This window comes from Guillardia theta (genome assembly GCF_000315625.1).
Source record: "Guillardia theta CCMP2712 unplaced genomic scaffold GUITHscaffold_26, whole genome shotgun sequence".
In the NCBI taxonomy this organism is placed as follows: Eukaryota; class Cryptophyceae; order Pyrenomonadales; family Geminigeraceae; genus Guillardia; species Guillardia theta.
Window position 1 is genome coordinate 36,535 of NW_005434648.1, and position 14,351 is coordinate 50,885.

Sequence of the window (14,351 nt, forward strand, 5' to 3'; positions counted from 1 at the left end):
CTTCGCCCTCTGCTGCTCCTCGTCTACAGTCACCACGCAGCAGCGCACGCTCTGCCCCTCCTCGAACAGACTCTGCGGGTCGTCGACATGTCCAGCTGCCAACGAGCTCGAGGGCGCCAGCGCCGTCAGCCGCCCGAGGAAGCGCACGAAAACGCCGCAGCTCTTCACGCTGAAGACATAACCCTGCAAGAACTGCTGGGGATGCAGCTGGGCAAGGGAGGAGGGAAAGTTCTCCTCGCGCACGGCAGAGAGGAGGGAGGGCTTGACAGTCACGAGGTACCTGCGGTCACGTGAGGGGCAGGGGGGAGGAGGCGAGGGCAACCGGCTCTTGTTGGCCAGCAGGTCGAGGACGAGGCAAGTCAGTCGAGCTTCAGGCTGCAGCTGCTGAAACGCCAAGGCCGCGAGGTTCGAGTGATCCGCAAGGTGAGGGCGAGGAAGAAAACCCACGGCTCCGTTGGCAGCACGGACGAGTAGCGCCTCCTCCTGCTTCTCCACCACCTCCATCTCCACCAACTCCCCGACTGTGAGTCTGAAAGCACACCTCTGTCATTCAGCTGTCCTCTCCGCGCCACCTCTCCTCTCTCCCTCTCTCTTCTCTTACCTGGCGCTTGTCGCGATGATCTGAGAGTTTTCTTTGGCTGCCTTGAGGCTCAACACGATCCTCTTCCGATCAACCTCCACCGACAGCACCCGGACCTTGAGCACCTGGTCGGGCTTGAAGCAGTCCTCCACTCGCTCAGCCTCCTGCTCGATCCCAAGCTCGGAGCGAGGCAGGAAGCCCTTCGCCGTCCCGAAGAAGCTCACGAGCACGCCGCTCTCCTGCACCTTGTACACGACCCCGTGCGATAACATCCCAACCTTGGCGTCCTCCACGCGGGCAATGAGGGGAAGAGAGCTAGAGACAAGCGTCTTCTTTAGCGTGAGCAGCAGCTGCCGCGTCTGTGGATTCACCCGCAACACGCGAGCCTTGATCATCTTGCCGGGAAGGAGGCGACGCTCGGGGTTGACGAGAGCGACGTCAGCGAAGTGAGAGGAGGGGATGTAGCCGCGAACGTTGTCGGAGATTGATACGAGGCATCCCTCCTCGCTCAGTCGCTCCACCTTGACCTTCACGAGGTCCCCAGGCGTCAAGTCGTCGTACAGCAGAACCTCAGCTGCCAGCACCGAGGGCTTCATCGACATGTTGATGAGACCGTCCGCCCAGGAGAAGCCAATGACGCGGCACGAAACTTCCTTCCCCACTGCCACCTCCTTCTCCACCTTCTCCACCCGCTCGTCTGACACGTTGGAGATGTGCACGTAGCCCTCCAGGGACTCGCTCCCCTCACCCCCGAGCTGAACCTCCAGCAGCACTCCCACCTCGGGGTCGACACGGCGAACAATTGCGCCGTCAAAGCGCTGACCCATCTTGACATCGGCCTGCACGTAGGGGGGGGGGAGACTGTCAAGCACGTGACGGCGAAGCGAGAGGCCGATGCGGTTGGCTCCGACGTCGAGGGAGATAATCCTCGCGGTCACCACCTGCTTCTCGCTGAACTGCTCGACGCCCTTGCCTGAGCCAACAAGCGGGAGGTGAAAGAGATCGATGGTGCCGAAGAAGAAGTTGAGGAAGCGAACGACCAGCCCGGACTCGTGGACCTTGGCGACCTTACACTTGAAGATCATGCCCGGCAGAAGATTGTCCAGGGTCAGACTTTCAATCTCTTTCGTCAGCGAGTCTTCAAGGCTCTCTCTTTGTGTGCTTACGATGGCAAGCTTGTGCTCCTTCTTCACCTTCTTCACGTACGTCTCCAGCAGCTGCCCCACCTTGAGCTCGCCTCTTGACACTTCCTGGAAAGGAAGGAAGGCAGTTGCTTCTGAGGTTCCCAGGGAGATGGTATAGCCCTTCTCTTGCTTGGAGCTGACGGCTCCATACAGGCTCAGTCCCTTGTGCAGCGTATCGAGAGCCAGAGCTGAGTTGACTCGCGAGGGTTTGAGCGAGACTGAGATGTTCTTGTGCTGTTGCTTCCCTGCCGTCGACAGCACAGCTGTTGACAGGATGACGCAGCGTACAGGCATCCCTATCCAGATGTAATCTTCCAGTGGAGGAGCATCGGCCTCCTCGTCCTCCAGCACTTGCTCGAGCACAGCGCTCAGCTCGTCACTGATCTCGTCTATCTCTACCCATCCTGTTAGATTGTTCGGCAGGCTGATGGTGGCATCGGCCTGACGCACTTCCTTAACAAAGCCGCAAAGAAGCATGCCGGTATTAAGTTTCTTGAAGCGAAGAGGCTCTATAAACTTGGGCATCTTCATGCTGTCACTGACCTCCTCCTGATGGTCGACATGACGTAGCCTCTTCTCGTCTTGTCGGCGAAGTTTCGTCCTTCTGGCTGTGGAGGCTTTCAAAGCTTTTCCCCTTCGCTTCTTGGCATCATCTTGAGCCGTTTCCCTCTTCGACTTCCCTCCAACAGAGAAGAGAGAGTGCTCTTCTCCTCCTTTTCTCCTCGCCTCACTCACTGTGCTGTTCGTGCCTCCTCTGGGGAACGACGAGGGCATGGCGGAGAAATCCTTGGAACCCTTCTCAACGGATTGCCTGACAAGAGACATGTCACTTGGATATCCATGGTATCCCTCAGTTTCTCTCACCTTGCATGATCCCTCCCTGTCTTTGCCTTCTTGCGTTCCGAGGCGGATGGCGATGCTGATCGTTTCATGGTCCCTTGCGACAAACAGGTGTCTACAGTACAAGAAGACTGCAAGAAGACTGACTGAACCTATCGGACTACAGTACAGTCCCTTCACTCTCGATCTATTCTCTCTTCTTCTTCTCTTCTCTTCTCTTCTTCTCTTCTCTTCTCTTCTTCTCTTCTCTTCTCTTCTCTTCTACTCTTCGTTTGCTTTTCTCCCTCGCTCAATTCGACATTCGTTTCGTGAGGGGCACGTGCGATGAAAATAACTTTAAAAATTCGAAAATAATTTTAAATTAAATTAAGCTTATTTTGACTTAAGCTTATTACTAAGTTAGTAGCGTTATTTCTTTTTCTTTTTTGTTTTTCTTTTGTTTTTATCCTTTTTTTTCTTTGTCAGTGGCATGAGCAAAGCGAACATCGGGAGAGGCAGAGGAGGAGGAAGGCGGAAGGGTGAGGCAGAGGAGGAAGACGGATGGGAGGGCGACATGAAGGAGTCGAGCTGAATGTGTAGAAGAGAGAAGAGAAGGAAACATGATCAACACAATCAAAGGAGACCAGAAGAAGCGAAGAGAGCAAGGACGGGGGGATAGTATGATAACGAACAAGGCGAGGGTGAGCCCGTGAGATGCGTGGGTGAGGAAAGAGGAGTGCATGCTTTCAACGCATTCCCTGGGGCGCTAGTCAAACTTGACTCGACCTCTTCATCCCCATGCAAGCTGGTCCGGTTCGAAGAATGTGGCTAGACACAAGCAGGCGAGCAGTGAGGTTGTGGGTGAAGCAGCCGAGAAGCAGGTGTGCCGCGTGCTGCTCTCACTCCCCTCCTCTCCTGTCTCATTCCTCCTTCGCTACTTCATGCTGCTCCTCGCTTCAGAGAGCCTCCATTGGCGTGCGAAGCTGTGCGCCATTCAAGTTAGTGTTCAGCGAGGTGAAGAGAGGGTTTGCGCGGGTTGAAGAGCTCAGGCGGTTCAGCTCTCAACAAGCAGAGAACAGTGGACGACCTCAGACTCGAGGAGAAGTGTTGGAAGACAACGATCAAGAGGACGCAGGTGGTTGGCCGATGATCTCTGATGAGGCTGCTTCTTCCAACGCTATCTTAGCCATCCTGAAGAAAGCTACACCCGTGTGCGAGATCCTCTTCGACGACAACGTCATCTTCTATGACATCACTCACCGTGAGCTCGTCGAGCTGTTTGGCTTGCAACCTCGTCATCTGCGAGTCTTCACGCAGAAGCGAGCGCTGACAGGCATCATTCCCTACGAGAACATGGTTGTCTTCAAGTTTGAGCACCTCAAGGGGCTGCTCTTCTGGGATCGGATCATGGTGTTCGATGCAGACATGCCGTCAGTGCAGGCCTTCACTCTAACGCTACGGGCAAGCATCAGGAGGAACGAGTTGATCCAAGAGAGACTGAAGCAACCCTTCGAGCTCGTCGTGCTCGAGTGCCTCCTGGACGAGCTGGCAGTCTACTACGAGTCCTCCTTCAGCCGGCTCTACTACTTGATCAACCTGCACCTCGACAAGATTACCTCGGGACAGGGAGACGACGTGAGAGAAGATGGGCTTTACAAGCTTCTACCATTGGAGCACAGGATGTCCTCGCTGCAAGTCCGACTCGATCGAGCTTTCAAGACTTTGGACCAGCTGCTTGCTACCGACGAAGACATGGCTGCTTGCTACTTGACCTTCAGGCATGAGCAGGGAGAACCAGCCCCGCCTGATGAGCACATGCAAGTCGAGCTGATCATGGAGACGTACAGGACAAGAATGGAAGATCTGCTCGATCGCATTGCCGAGGTGTTTCGTCAGATCGAGTCAACACGCACAGTATTCGCCCTCTCACTCGACAACACGAGGAATCGTATCGCCCGGATGGACCTGAGCCTCACCATGGGCGCCGTCTCCCTCAGCTTCTCGATGGCCATCGCGGGATTCTTTGGCATGAACATCACACATGGCTACGAGCATCATCCGCCCCTCGTGTTCTGGTCCGTCATGGGATTGGGGGTCGTCGGCTCGATGGCGATTTTTCATCTGTGCCGCAAGCAACTCGCATCGATGCGATCGACACAGAACAACAGGATGCGAGACTTCCGTGTGTTCAAGAGCGTCTTGGAGAATCTTGATCAGGTGCACTACCTCCTGCGACGCGACACGGACCTCAGCCATAGGTCTGTCACTCAGGCCCGAGCTCTGCCTCGTCCCCCTGCTCATTCGCTTTCAGGATCGTCAAGGGCGGCAAACTGACAAAAGACGAGCTGAAGAAGATGCTCTCGTCTATCCCGGACAAACAGCATGATGCAATCGTGGGGGCAGGAGCAGTCTCGAAAGAAGAAGTAGATCTGCTCTATGAGGTACATGTGCTTCCGCTTCCTGGCTCTGTTGCACTTGTGACTGTCGTTTCCCTCAAGATCCTCAACACCAACAAGGACGGGCTTGTGGAGAGATCCGACTTCTTGGAGGAGGTAGTAGATGCTTCTTCAAATATCGCCTGACTTGCTTCCAAGCTTGCTCACTGGGCCACCATGAAGGACACGAAGAAGGGAGGTCAGCCGCTGTCAACCCTTTCATGTTGTCTCACGTTGCTGCAGATGTTGGCAGACACATGCTTCCTCAGCACAAGATATCGTCTGACAGGAGATTTCAATAGAGCATGTCTGACTGAGTACAAGTCCCTATAACATATAGTCTGATAGCTGGCTTATGACAGGAACTAGTCTTTTCTGCTCCCATCTTCTCCTTCTTCCTCCCTCCTTCCCTCTCTCCCTCGTTGCGACCTCAAATGAGCCAGCAGGTCGGCCAGCTGGACTCACTTGGTCACGCCCACCTGATGTTCAGAGTCACAAGGCAGGCAGCAGCAGGAGAGACCAGACCTCAGCAGGGCGGAGAACGCGGTCGTGAATCATGTAGCCTGACTTGACCACAGCCCCGACCACACCCTGCGAGAATTTCAGCAAAGAGAAGCAAAGCCGACCTGTCCTCCACCTTCTCTTGCCCTTCTCCTGCTGGCATCTCGAAGAGAGCTGAATGCAAGTTGGGGTCGAACTTCTCGCCCATGGGGCTGTACTTGGTGATCTTGTGCGAGTAAGACGCAAAGCACACAAGGAAGAAGCTTACGTGCGAGTCCGAAAGAGACTTGAGGAAAACTTTTTCTATCAGCTCCAGTCCGTCGTAAACCTACCAAACCATGACTCTACGTGCAGACCTTTTCCCCTCCTGACCTGCTTCAAGTCTTCGTTCTCCTTGAGTTTCTCTGCCGGTACCGCCTGGCGCATATCACCATCTCCATCTGCTCGTCCATGACTTCACCTGAAGTGCCTTTTCCAGACAGTCCGCAACCTCCAGCATTCCTTTAGCGAACCCTCGCACCTGCTCTGTTCTAAGCAAGAGCCCTGGCAGAGATGCGATTACCGCAAACTTCTTATCTTCTTCAGACCGAATCCTCATTTGCGTTCTCATGTTCTCGACGTCGGCGAGGTAAGTGAGGACCCTGAGGAGAAGCTATGAGGACGTCAAGGATCTCGCAGGCTCTCACTTGTTCTTCAGCTCCTTCGTTTCTCCATTGAGCTTTGCAATCTCCTCATCCTTGGACTTCAACTGAAGTCTCCAGTTAAAGAGAATCGCTGAAGAGGAGGGAGAGAATCGAATTTCTCGCCTGAGCTGTCAGGTCCCCTTTGTCCTTTGCTCCTTCACTTCCCTGCTCCTCATTCTTTCCGTTGCTGTTCTTCTGGTCTTGTTCGGTCTTCACGTCATTCTGACTTTTATCCTTCTCCTCAGAGTCTTGTGTTTGCTTTGAACCTGAACACATCGAGCGAAGCTGCTGCGACTGCCATGCAGGCAGCGCGATGATTGAATCAGCTCTGCAATGCTGTGCACGCGTCACACAAACAGTGTCAAAAAGTTTGCTTTCACCATGTAGCGAAATTCATTCATCGCCGATCTGTTTGCATGCAGTGGTGCAGATGTCGCAGCACGCACATTTCTGGTGATCGCAATAGAAACGATTCTTGTCGGCTGTTTCAGCAGTTGCTTGGCAAAGGATGCAATCATTGGACAAAACTTCATGCATATCAGTTCGAAATGTAACAATCGGATCCATGACAAAGGATTGATTCTTGCCTTCTCGATCTACTCAAAACTACCTCCTCTACGTGTCATCCTACACAACTGCCCTCATATCTTCCCCTCTCCTGCTGCTTTTCTATACTTTAGCGTACTTCTCCTTCCTCTTCGTCTCCCTCCCATCTCCTGCTGTTCACACTTCTTTGCCGTCCTCCCTCTCCTCCAATCTTCCTTTTCTCGCATCTCCCTGCATGCCCTGCATCTTCTTCCTCTCCTCCCTCCTCTCCCTCCTCTTCTCGCCCCTCCTCTCCTCTCTCCTCTCCCTCCTCTTCTCGCCCTCTCGCAGTTTGTTTCGCTTCTGCCATCTTCTCTGGCCTCTTGTGCTCACGAGAGCGTGAGTTCTGCCCCACGCCGACGCTATTCCGAGGACTATCTGCTGGTGCTGCCCTCCGCCTCGCTTACCTCTTGCGTGATCCGAGTCAGCAACCCCAAGGCAACACCGGGAAACCAGATAGCAAGCGAACCATGCAGAATGAACTGACGCGACAGCCGAGAGCAGGAGAAGGCGATGAAGAAGGAGGAAGAGGAAGATGATGACAGACAGACATAGACATAGACATAGACATAGACATAGACATAGAGTGCAGTGAGGTGAGGACCTGACAGGGATGGAAAGGAGATGGAGCAAGGGAGAGTGCCTGTGATTGAAAGTTCATGTTCTAAAGAGTAGAATGAAGAAGCAGTAAGACGGAATGCTTGACTCGCTTGTCTGTCAGTCCGGATGTCCGCCAGTGAAGCCGTACCAGAGTCTGTGGCCAACAGGATCCCAGACTTGAACTTGCAACTGCGATCAATCTCTTCGCTAGAGGTCAGTCAGAGGTCAAAGCCCAAGGCCAGCGCTCTCACGCCCGAGGTTCATCAAGTCATGTCCATCATTTGCTGACGGGCGTGCAGGCAAGCCATGACTTCTCTCAAGACCCTGAGGTCCCTGCAGTCGATCTCAGCAAACTACCAGCGAAAGGATCGGAGTTTGAGGTGCTGCCGATGCTTGTCGAGCACAAGGGATGGCCCTGCCAGTTGCTCTTCGACGTTCACTCGTGGATCCTTCACACCCCCAACCTGGAGAATCACAATAGAAAGCCTGGAATCCGCGTCATCCTAGCCAAAGCTGAGACGCACGGGCCCAAGACAACGCCATACACCATCTACGTGATGCATGTGAAGACAGCCTTCTCTGTGCGAGGAATCAGCCGGAGATTCTCAGACTTCAAGAAGCTCGACGAAGAGCTGCGACAGGTCAAGCGATCTGCCCCGCCGCTGCCTCGCAAGAAAGTCTTCGGGAAGATGGCGCCCAAGTTCATCAACGAGCGAATGAAGCAACTGCAGAGCTACGTCGACGCGATCATGCGTGACCCAGCCTGCGCCAGCAGCCCTCCCTTCCGAGCGTTCCTTGAGACCAGAGGACATGCGATAGAGGAAGACATCCTCGACAAGGTGCAGCTGTCTCGTGACAACGTCGACGTCGGCATCCTCTTTCCTCCCTGGCGACTTGCCACTGGCACGCGGGTGGAAGCCGTTCAAGGGCTGGTCGAGCGATCCAAGGGGCTCAAGGACGTGCGGCAGCAAGCCCGGGCGCTGAACCAGCTGGCGATGGTGCACAGGGAGGAGGGAGACATCGGGCAGGGGCTGGAAGCGATTCGACAAGCCGTTGGGTGCTGCCGTCAAGTGGACGAGGACGTCGGTCTGCTGTGCTGCTCTCAAACATGGGCAGCCTTTCATTTTCAGAGAGGTCATCGCCTCCTCCACTTTCTCGTCACTTCTACTCCTCCACATCATCATCATCATCATCTCCATCATCATCATCATCATCATCATCTCCATCATCCTCCTCATTTGCTTTTCCAGGCGAACATGCTTTGGCAGAGCTTCGCTTGCGAGAGGCACAAAAACTCGCAGCAGGTACAAACATCAGCTTGTTCTTCATCAACTCTGACACTCGACAGACTACGGTGATGTCTCCGGACAAGCTCTCTGCCACTACTCGCTCGCCATGGTGAAGTGCAGTCGAGGAGGCATCGCAGAGGCAGGCAAGGACTTCACCTGCGCCGCTGAGCTCTTCGTCAACATCAAGGAGTATGGTCTCGCAGCCCTCAGCCTCTTCGTACTAGGTTGTATCCTCTTGCAGAACGGCGAAGTGAGGCAGGCGGTAGAAGTGCTGGAGAGTAGCTTGCTGCTACGAAGAAGGTGAGGGAAGGGAGTGGATGAGGAAAGGGGGCGGAGGGAGAGGCTGAACGAGAGGCTGAATGCATGGCAGGGCCAAGGAGAAGATCGGGCTCGCAGAGACTCTCTGTGCTCTCGGTCAAGCTTTCGCAGAGATCGGATATCAGCTGCATGCCATGGACTACTTCAATCAAGCTCTTGCTCTCTGCCAGGCCTGAGACCTCCCGCCATTGCTGACCACAACCATGACGCGCATTCTGCAGGAAGTGGGGGACCGGGAGGGAGAGGCGGTCTGCCTGCGTCATCTGGGCGTCGTACATCACCTGCACGGCAAGGGAGGGAGGGGAGGAAGGAGAGGGAGTGAGAGCTGCGGCAGGAGACCATCAGGAGGCTGCTCGGGTCCTCACGGCCAGCCTGCAGATGTCCACGAGCAGAGGCGACGCGGAGGAGCAGGCCTTGTGTCACGAGAGCATCGCTGCTGTCCAGCTGGACCTGGGGGACCCCAGGATGGCGACGATGCACTTGGAGGAAGCGCTGGCTTTGTCGGAGGCGTTGGTGGAGGAGGTGAGAGGCTGTTCCTGTGAGCAGCTGATGCTTTGACAGCACCGCCATGTCGAGGAGCCACAAGAACCCGCAGACCCGCACGATCCGGGGGCAGCAGGGGGCGAGAGCAGCGGGGGAAGCAGAAGATCGCAGGTAAAGCTCGAACGGATCCAACAGAAGCTCGAGGAAGCCAAGAGATTTTGCGTGACGGGCACATCGAACGGGGAGGATGGAGCGGTGAGGTGCTGCCTGCCGCCCCGCCCTCGCTGATCGTCCTGCAAGGTTGTTTCGCTTCAGACGGAGAGGGCCGACGAATGGAAGAGGTGAAGCGAGGGAGGAGGAGGAGGAGGAGGAGCTGACGGCTGCCAGGCTTGAGGACGAGGAGATCGTAAAGGTGCCGCTGAGTATCAGGAGAGAAGATGGGGAAAAGGCGGAAGGACCCAAATTTCCTCTCAAGTTTAAGCTGAAGATGCCTGGTGAGACCATTAGTAAACGCAAGCAGAGCAGAGAAGAGCGAGAAGAGAGCAAGGAGCAGCATGGTGACTTTAAATTCAGGACAAGAGCTTGCCTCGCACTTCAAGTTTCTTCAGGTCTGATGGCGGAGGAGCTTGTTGAGGATTGACAGGCTGGCAGTCTTGGAGCGTTCACAAGAAATACTACGAGAGAGCAGAAGCAGACTGAGACGAAGATAAAGTCTACCTAAACTACCTGAGCTAAACCTCCTCATGCTTCCCGCTTCTTAGAAGCCCCAGCCCACACTGAGCGAGGAGTCCTGCTCAGCAGCACGCTCGCTGCTTCCCCAGATGTGTCGATGCTCGTGCCGCGCTCACGGGCAGGACATACTTGATCAAGTCAAAGCATGTCAACTACTGTTATCTTCAGAATTAACTCTCATGGTGTCAAGCAGGAATGGCAGGGACAGCGCAACACACAGAGATTCCGAAATTCCGTCATTGATACAGCCGATCGGTAGTATAGTTTTACTCGCATAAGGTAAAAATATCTCTAGCAGAAGAAAGCAGCAACAAGCAAGATCGTCATGCATCACAGTCGGGGATCGTCGGTCTCGACGGCAGGTACCCACGTGCAGGTCTTGCTTGTTCCAGGGGCCTAAGAGTTTTACTCTGACAAGGTAACAAAAGCTTCAAGATCATGTACACAGCGCACAGCGAGGAGCTGTACAAACACACACAAAAAACAAGACCAAAATGCGAGTCTCGAGCTACCACCCCCTCAAGGCCTTCCCGCACCGCTTCGGGTGTCTCCGGAGAGCCTCTCGACACCACTGGGGTGCTTGCTGCTGGTCCGAGCTCGCCTGCTTCCTCCCCGGCATCGGTCGGGTCACGCCGGTCCTTGGGCATTGCTGCGGCGTCGCCGCCGTCACGGGCGGTGTTGGTTTCGGCTACCGCTGACTCGGAGGCTAGCGAGGAGGACTACCTCGAGCGGTACCGTGTTCCTGTGTCCAGCCTCCCTCCGTCCGCTGCCCCAGGCGGACCCCCGGGCAACGCCGGCTCCTTGTCGGCGGCCCGGAGGCTGCCCTTTCTCCGTCCGCGGCCGCCCGCTTTGTGGCGGCAGCGGACGTCTCGACTGACAGTGGTCAGTCGGCTGCCTCCGGGTATCGCGTCTAAGGGAAATTATTCCTCCTGCATGCTCCTGCTGCTTGTTGCTTGATTCTGCGCGGCTTCGCGCTTGGGCTGGCGATGCCGCGTCTGGTTGCCAGCAGTGCTGGTTCTTTTCGGGCTTGTGTTTTGTGTGTGATTGTGCAGCTTGTCGCTGTGCGCTGTGTGCCTGGAGGTTTAGCTTGTTCCTGCTTTGTTTTGCTTGAGGCACTTTTTACCTTCTGCCAGTAAATCCTATGATCAGTTCCTCCTGCATGCTCCTGCTGCTTGTTGCTTGATTGCCTGACCCTTAGGCTGCTTGTCTGCGCGGCTTCGCGCTTGGGCTGGCGCTGCCGCGTCTGGTTGCCAGCAGTGCTGGTTCTTTTCGGGCTTGTGTTTTGTGTGTGATTGTGCAGCTTCTCGCTGTGAACTGTGTGCCTGGAGGTTTAGCTTGTTCCTGCTTTATTTTGCTTGAGGCTCTTTTTACCTTCTGCCAGTAAATCCATTGGCCAGTAAATCCTATCTCCCCAGATGAAGCGGAGGGTGTCAGGATGCAGAAAGCCGTCCGTCGAGATGGCAAGAGGGATGAACGCTCGAGGACAGTAGGATTTACTAGGAGGAGTCTCTCTAGGACTGTTTACTCGCAGAAGGTAAAAAGGAGTAGTCATGGCATATCCAGCGCGATGTTTGCGAATCTTCTCAGATGCTGCTACAATGCTGAGAGAGGCTGCAACTTGGAGGGCGTCGAGGTTGACATCCCCCCACTTGGTCAGGTCGGCAGAGCGACCAATGTAGGGAATGAAGCCAACGGATTTTCTGGCAGAAGGTAAAACAAGCAAAACCAAGCAGGAACAAGCGAAACATGCTTGCACACAGCGCACAGCGAGAAGCTGCACAAACACAGACAAAACACAAGCCCGAAAAGAACCAACCGTCAGCAGACCCGGCACCGCCAGCCCACGCGCGAAGCCGCGCAGACAAGCAGCCAGTAAATCCTATTCGCGATTCGCTCATTTCTTGACCAGCACTTCCTCTCGTCACGGCGTCTCACCCTCGAGCGATTCAGTTCGGACTCGATCGAGACGGCTGTCTGAAGTTCTCGCAAACCGCGTCAGCGCTCCTGCCCACACATGAACACGGTACCGCTCGAGGTAGTCCTCCTCGCTAGCCTCCGAGTCAGCGGTAGCCGAGTCAGCGGTAGCCGCCCGTGACGGCGGCGACGCCGCGGCAATGCCCAAGGACCGGCGTGACCCGACCGATGCCGGTGAGGAAGCAGGCGAGCTCGGACCAGCAGCAAGCACCCCAGTGGTGTCGAGAGGCTCTCCGGAGGCACCCGACGTCACAGTGAAGCGACGAATCTGTGACTGGACCCGCGGGAGAAACGGAGATGACCCCTGGAGGAAGAAGCGCAGCTTCTGGAGATGGCTCGCCCTCACCAGCGTCTTGAACATGAAGCCATGCTGGACGAGCCCGAGCTTCGAGAGCTCTTCGTTGAGGGTAGAAACCTTCGCTCGGAGCTGACTAGCATGAAATCCATCCGTGCCGATAGGCAGGCCGCCAAGTGTAATCCCGCCAGTGATATGGAGGAACAGGGGGTGGATACTGTGGCAGAAAAATACGCTGGAGGGGACATCGCCCTGACAGACGCCCGAGGTACACTGAAGAACGGAGGCTGACTGACTTTTGTGAAAGAGTCGAAGGTCAGCAGAGTCTCGATAGTAGCTGGATAGGTAGGAGGCGAACAAACGGAGATGCTCGCAAGAGGGCAAGCTTGCGCCTTCAGTGATGCTCCCATCAAAGTAGTCGCGACTCGCACGTCCCTCGATTGCATCGAAGAGAGCCTGGCGGTCGAGGGAGTTGAAGGCGTTCTTTGCATCCAAACTCACCAGCACTGTGGGGTTGGCAACATCCTCATCATCACCGCGAGCGTGAAGCCAGCCTCCCTCCGTCCGCTGCCCCAGGCGGACCCCCGGGCAACGCCGGCTCCTTGTCGGCGGCTGCCCTTTCTCCGTCCGCGGCCGCCCGCTTTGTGGCGGCGGTCAGCGGACGTCTCGACTGACAGTGGTCAGTCGGCTGCCTCCGGGTATCGCGCCTAAGGGATTTTCTTCCTCCTGCATGCTCCTGCTGCTTGTTGCTTGATTGCTTGACCCTTAGGCTGCTTGTCTGCGCGGCTTCGCGCTTGGGCTGGCGATGCCGCGTCTGGGTGCCAGCAGTGCTGGTTCTTTTCGGGCTTGTGTTTTGTGTGTGTTTGTGCAGCTTCTCGCTGTGGACTGTGTGCCTGGAGGTTTAGCTTGTTCCTGCTTTGTTTTGCTTGAGGCACTTTTTACCTTCTGCCAGTAAATCCTATACCAGACCTCTCTGTCCACCTGGCGCTTGAGAAATACCACCGCTGGCCTTCCTCGCAGTACCTCGCCGCGCATCCCGACCTGCTAGAGTTTGCGAGGTTCAAGCGGGAGCTTCCGCATAGTCGGGGAGGGGACGAGTTCACGCCCTGTGAGGGTCTACACCCCGCTGTTTACTATACGGCTATCGCTCGCTTCCTCGCTTGGTACTCTGACCAGCCGATGTCCCGGACGTTGCCCTCTCCTCATAGCCTGGACGTTCACTGCTCGAGATCTCTCCGTGCCCAGAAGCATCCTCTGGCGACCTTCTTCGTTGAGGCGCACGACTTCGTTCATAATGCTGGAGCGATCCTCTACCGTCGTGTGAGGGCTCCTGCACTGGCTGCAGATGGCGCGGCGATCCCACCTGCCCCGGCTGCTGTGCCTGATGACGCAGGACGCCCCCCGGCATCTGTGGTACACATCCCTGGTTTGCGCGCTCTCGTCGACTCGTCTCATGAGCACTTCATTCCTCCGCCTGCGCAGCGAAATGTGACCCCTCTTGTCATGCGCGTCTTCCCTCGCCATGTGCATGCTCGCGCTGCGCTGACCGATCAGCAGCGTGATATCCTCACCTTGCACAGCCGCAGGACATACTCGCTCAAGTCGCAGGATAGGGTCTTGCAGTCTACCATCTTCGCTCATTTTCCTGAGCGTGACCTGAGTCACTCTCCGATGCGAGTCTCGAGCTACTACCCCCTCAAGGCCTTCCTGCACCGCTATGCTCAGATGCTCGACTGCTATCTCCATGGCATGCCGATCTGCCAGTGTCCGACGGAATGTGATGGATGTCAGCGCGAGCTCGATCCCTCCGTTGCTGCACATCATCTCCAGACCTGCAAACGCCGATCCTCCAAGCTTCCCACGGCGCATGACA

At 55.8% G+C, this 14,351-nt stretch overlaps 6 protein-coding genes across 6 annotated transcripts in view; 4 read left to right on the forward strand and 2 right to left on the reverse strand.

Moving 5' to 3' along the window:
* The window catches only part of GUITHDRAFT_137461 (hypothetical protein), a gene marked incomplete at both ends in the record, with an annotated part of 5,767 nt that extends 3,071 nt beyond the window's left edge, over positions 1-2,696 (reverse strand). The window contains 4 exons of the mRNA XM_005834186.1: positions 34-280; positions 323-529; positions 602-2,575; positions 2,629-2,696. Coding sequence (XP_005834243.1) covers positions 34-280; positions 323-529; positions 602-2,575; positions 2,629-2,696 — 2,496 coding nt within the window. The remainder of the gene's footprint in view (positions 1-33; positions 281-322; positions 530-601; positions 2,576-2,628) is intronic.
* A 507-nt stretch (positions 2,697-3,203) lies between these two features.
* GUITHDRAFT_137462 (hypothetical protein) lies at positions 3,204-5,320 on the forward strand (the record flags this gene model as incomplete). Its single annotated transcript, XM_005834187.1, has 7 exons — positions 3,204-3,292; positions 3,389-3,464; positions 3,544-4,841; positions 4,895-5,024; positions 5,082-5,135; positions 5,178-5,217; positions 5,262-5,320. 7 exons carry the CDS (start codon positions 3,204-3,206, stop codon positions 5,318-5,320), a joined length of 1,746 nt encoding a protein of 581 aa, XP_005834244.1.
* GUITHDRAFT_197519 (GrpE nucleotide exchange factor, mitochondrial) lies at positions 5,297-6,763 on the reverse strand. The gene is made up of 10 exons (XM_005834422.1): positions 6,583-6,763; positions 6,326-6,538; positions 6,206-6,267; positions 6,082-6,160; positions 5,980-6,039; positions 5,892-5,936; positions 5,788-5,847; positions 5,656-5,745; positions 5,544-5,609; positions 5,297-5,497 (listed from the first exon to the last, which is right to left on the reverse strand). Exons 1-10 carry the CDS (start codon positions 6,733-6,735, stop codon positions 5,480-5,482), a joined length of 846 nt encoding a protein of 281 aa, XP_005834479.1. The 5' UTR covers positions 6,736-6,763; the 3' UTR covers positions 5,297-5,479.
* Positions 6,764-7,513: 750 nt separating this feature from the next.
* Positions 7,514-9,170, forward strand: GUITHDRAFT_106713 (hypothetical protein; the record flags this gene model as incomplete). The annotated part of the gene is made up of 5 exons (XM_005834188.1): positions 7,514-7,645; positions 7,687-8,473; positions 8,638-8,691; positions 8,736-8,976; positions 9,047-9,170. 5 exons carry the CDS (start codon positions 7,514-7,516, stop codon positions 9,168-9,170), a joined length of 1,338 nt encoding a protein of 445 aa, XP_005834245.1.
* A 202-nt stretch (positions 9,171-9,372) lies between these two features.
* Positions 9,373-10,176, forward strand: GUITHDRAFT_106714 (hypothetical protein; the record flags this gene model as incomplete). Its single annotated transcript, XM_005834189.1, has 6 exons — positions 9,373-9,516; positions 9,556-9,732; positions 9,778-9,818; positions 9,865-9,971; positions 10,051-10,085; positions 10,129-10,176. The coding sequence occupies 6 exons, from the start codon at positions 9,373-9,375 to the stop codon at positions 10,174-10,176; spliced, it is 552 nt and encodes a 183-aa protein (XP_005834246.1).
* Positions 10,177-12,514: 2,338 nt separating this feature from the next.
* GUITHDRAFT_106715 (hypothetical protein) lies at positions 12,515-12,823 on the forward strand (the record flags this gene model as incomplete). The annotated part of the gene is made up of 2 exons (XM_005834190.1): positions 12,515-12,746; positions 12,786-12,823. 2 exons carry the CDS (start codon positions 12,515-12,517, stop codon positions 12,821-12,823), a joined length of 270 nt encoding a protein of 89 aa, XP_005834247.1.
* Positions 12,824-14,351: the final 1,528 nt, after the last annotated feature.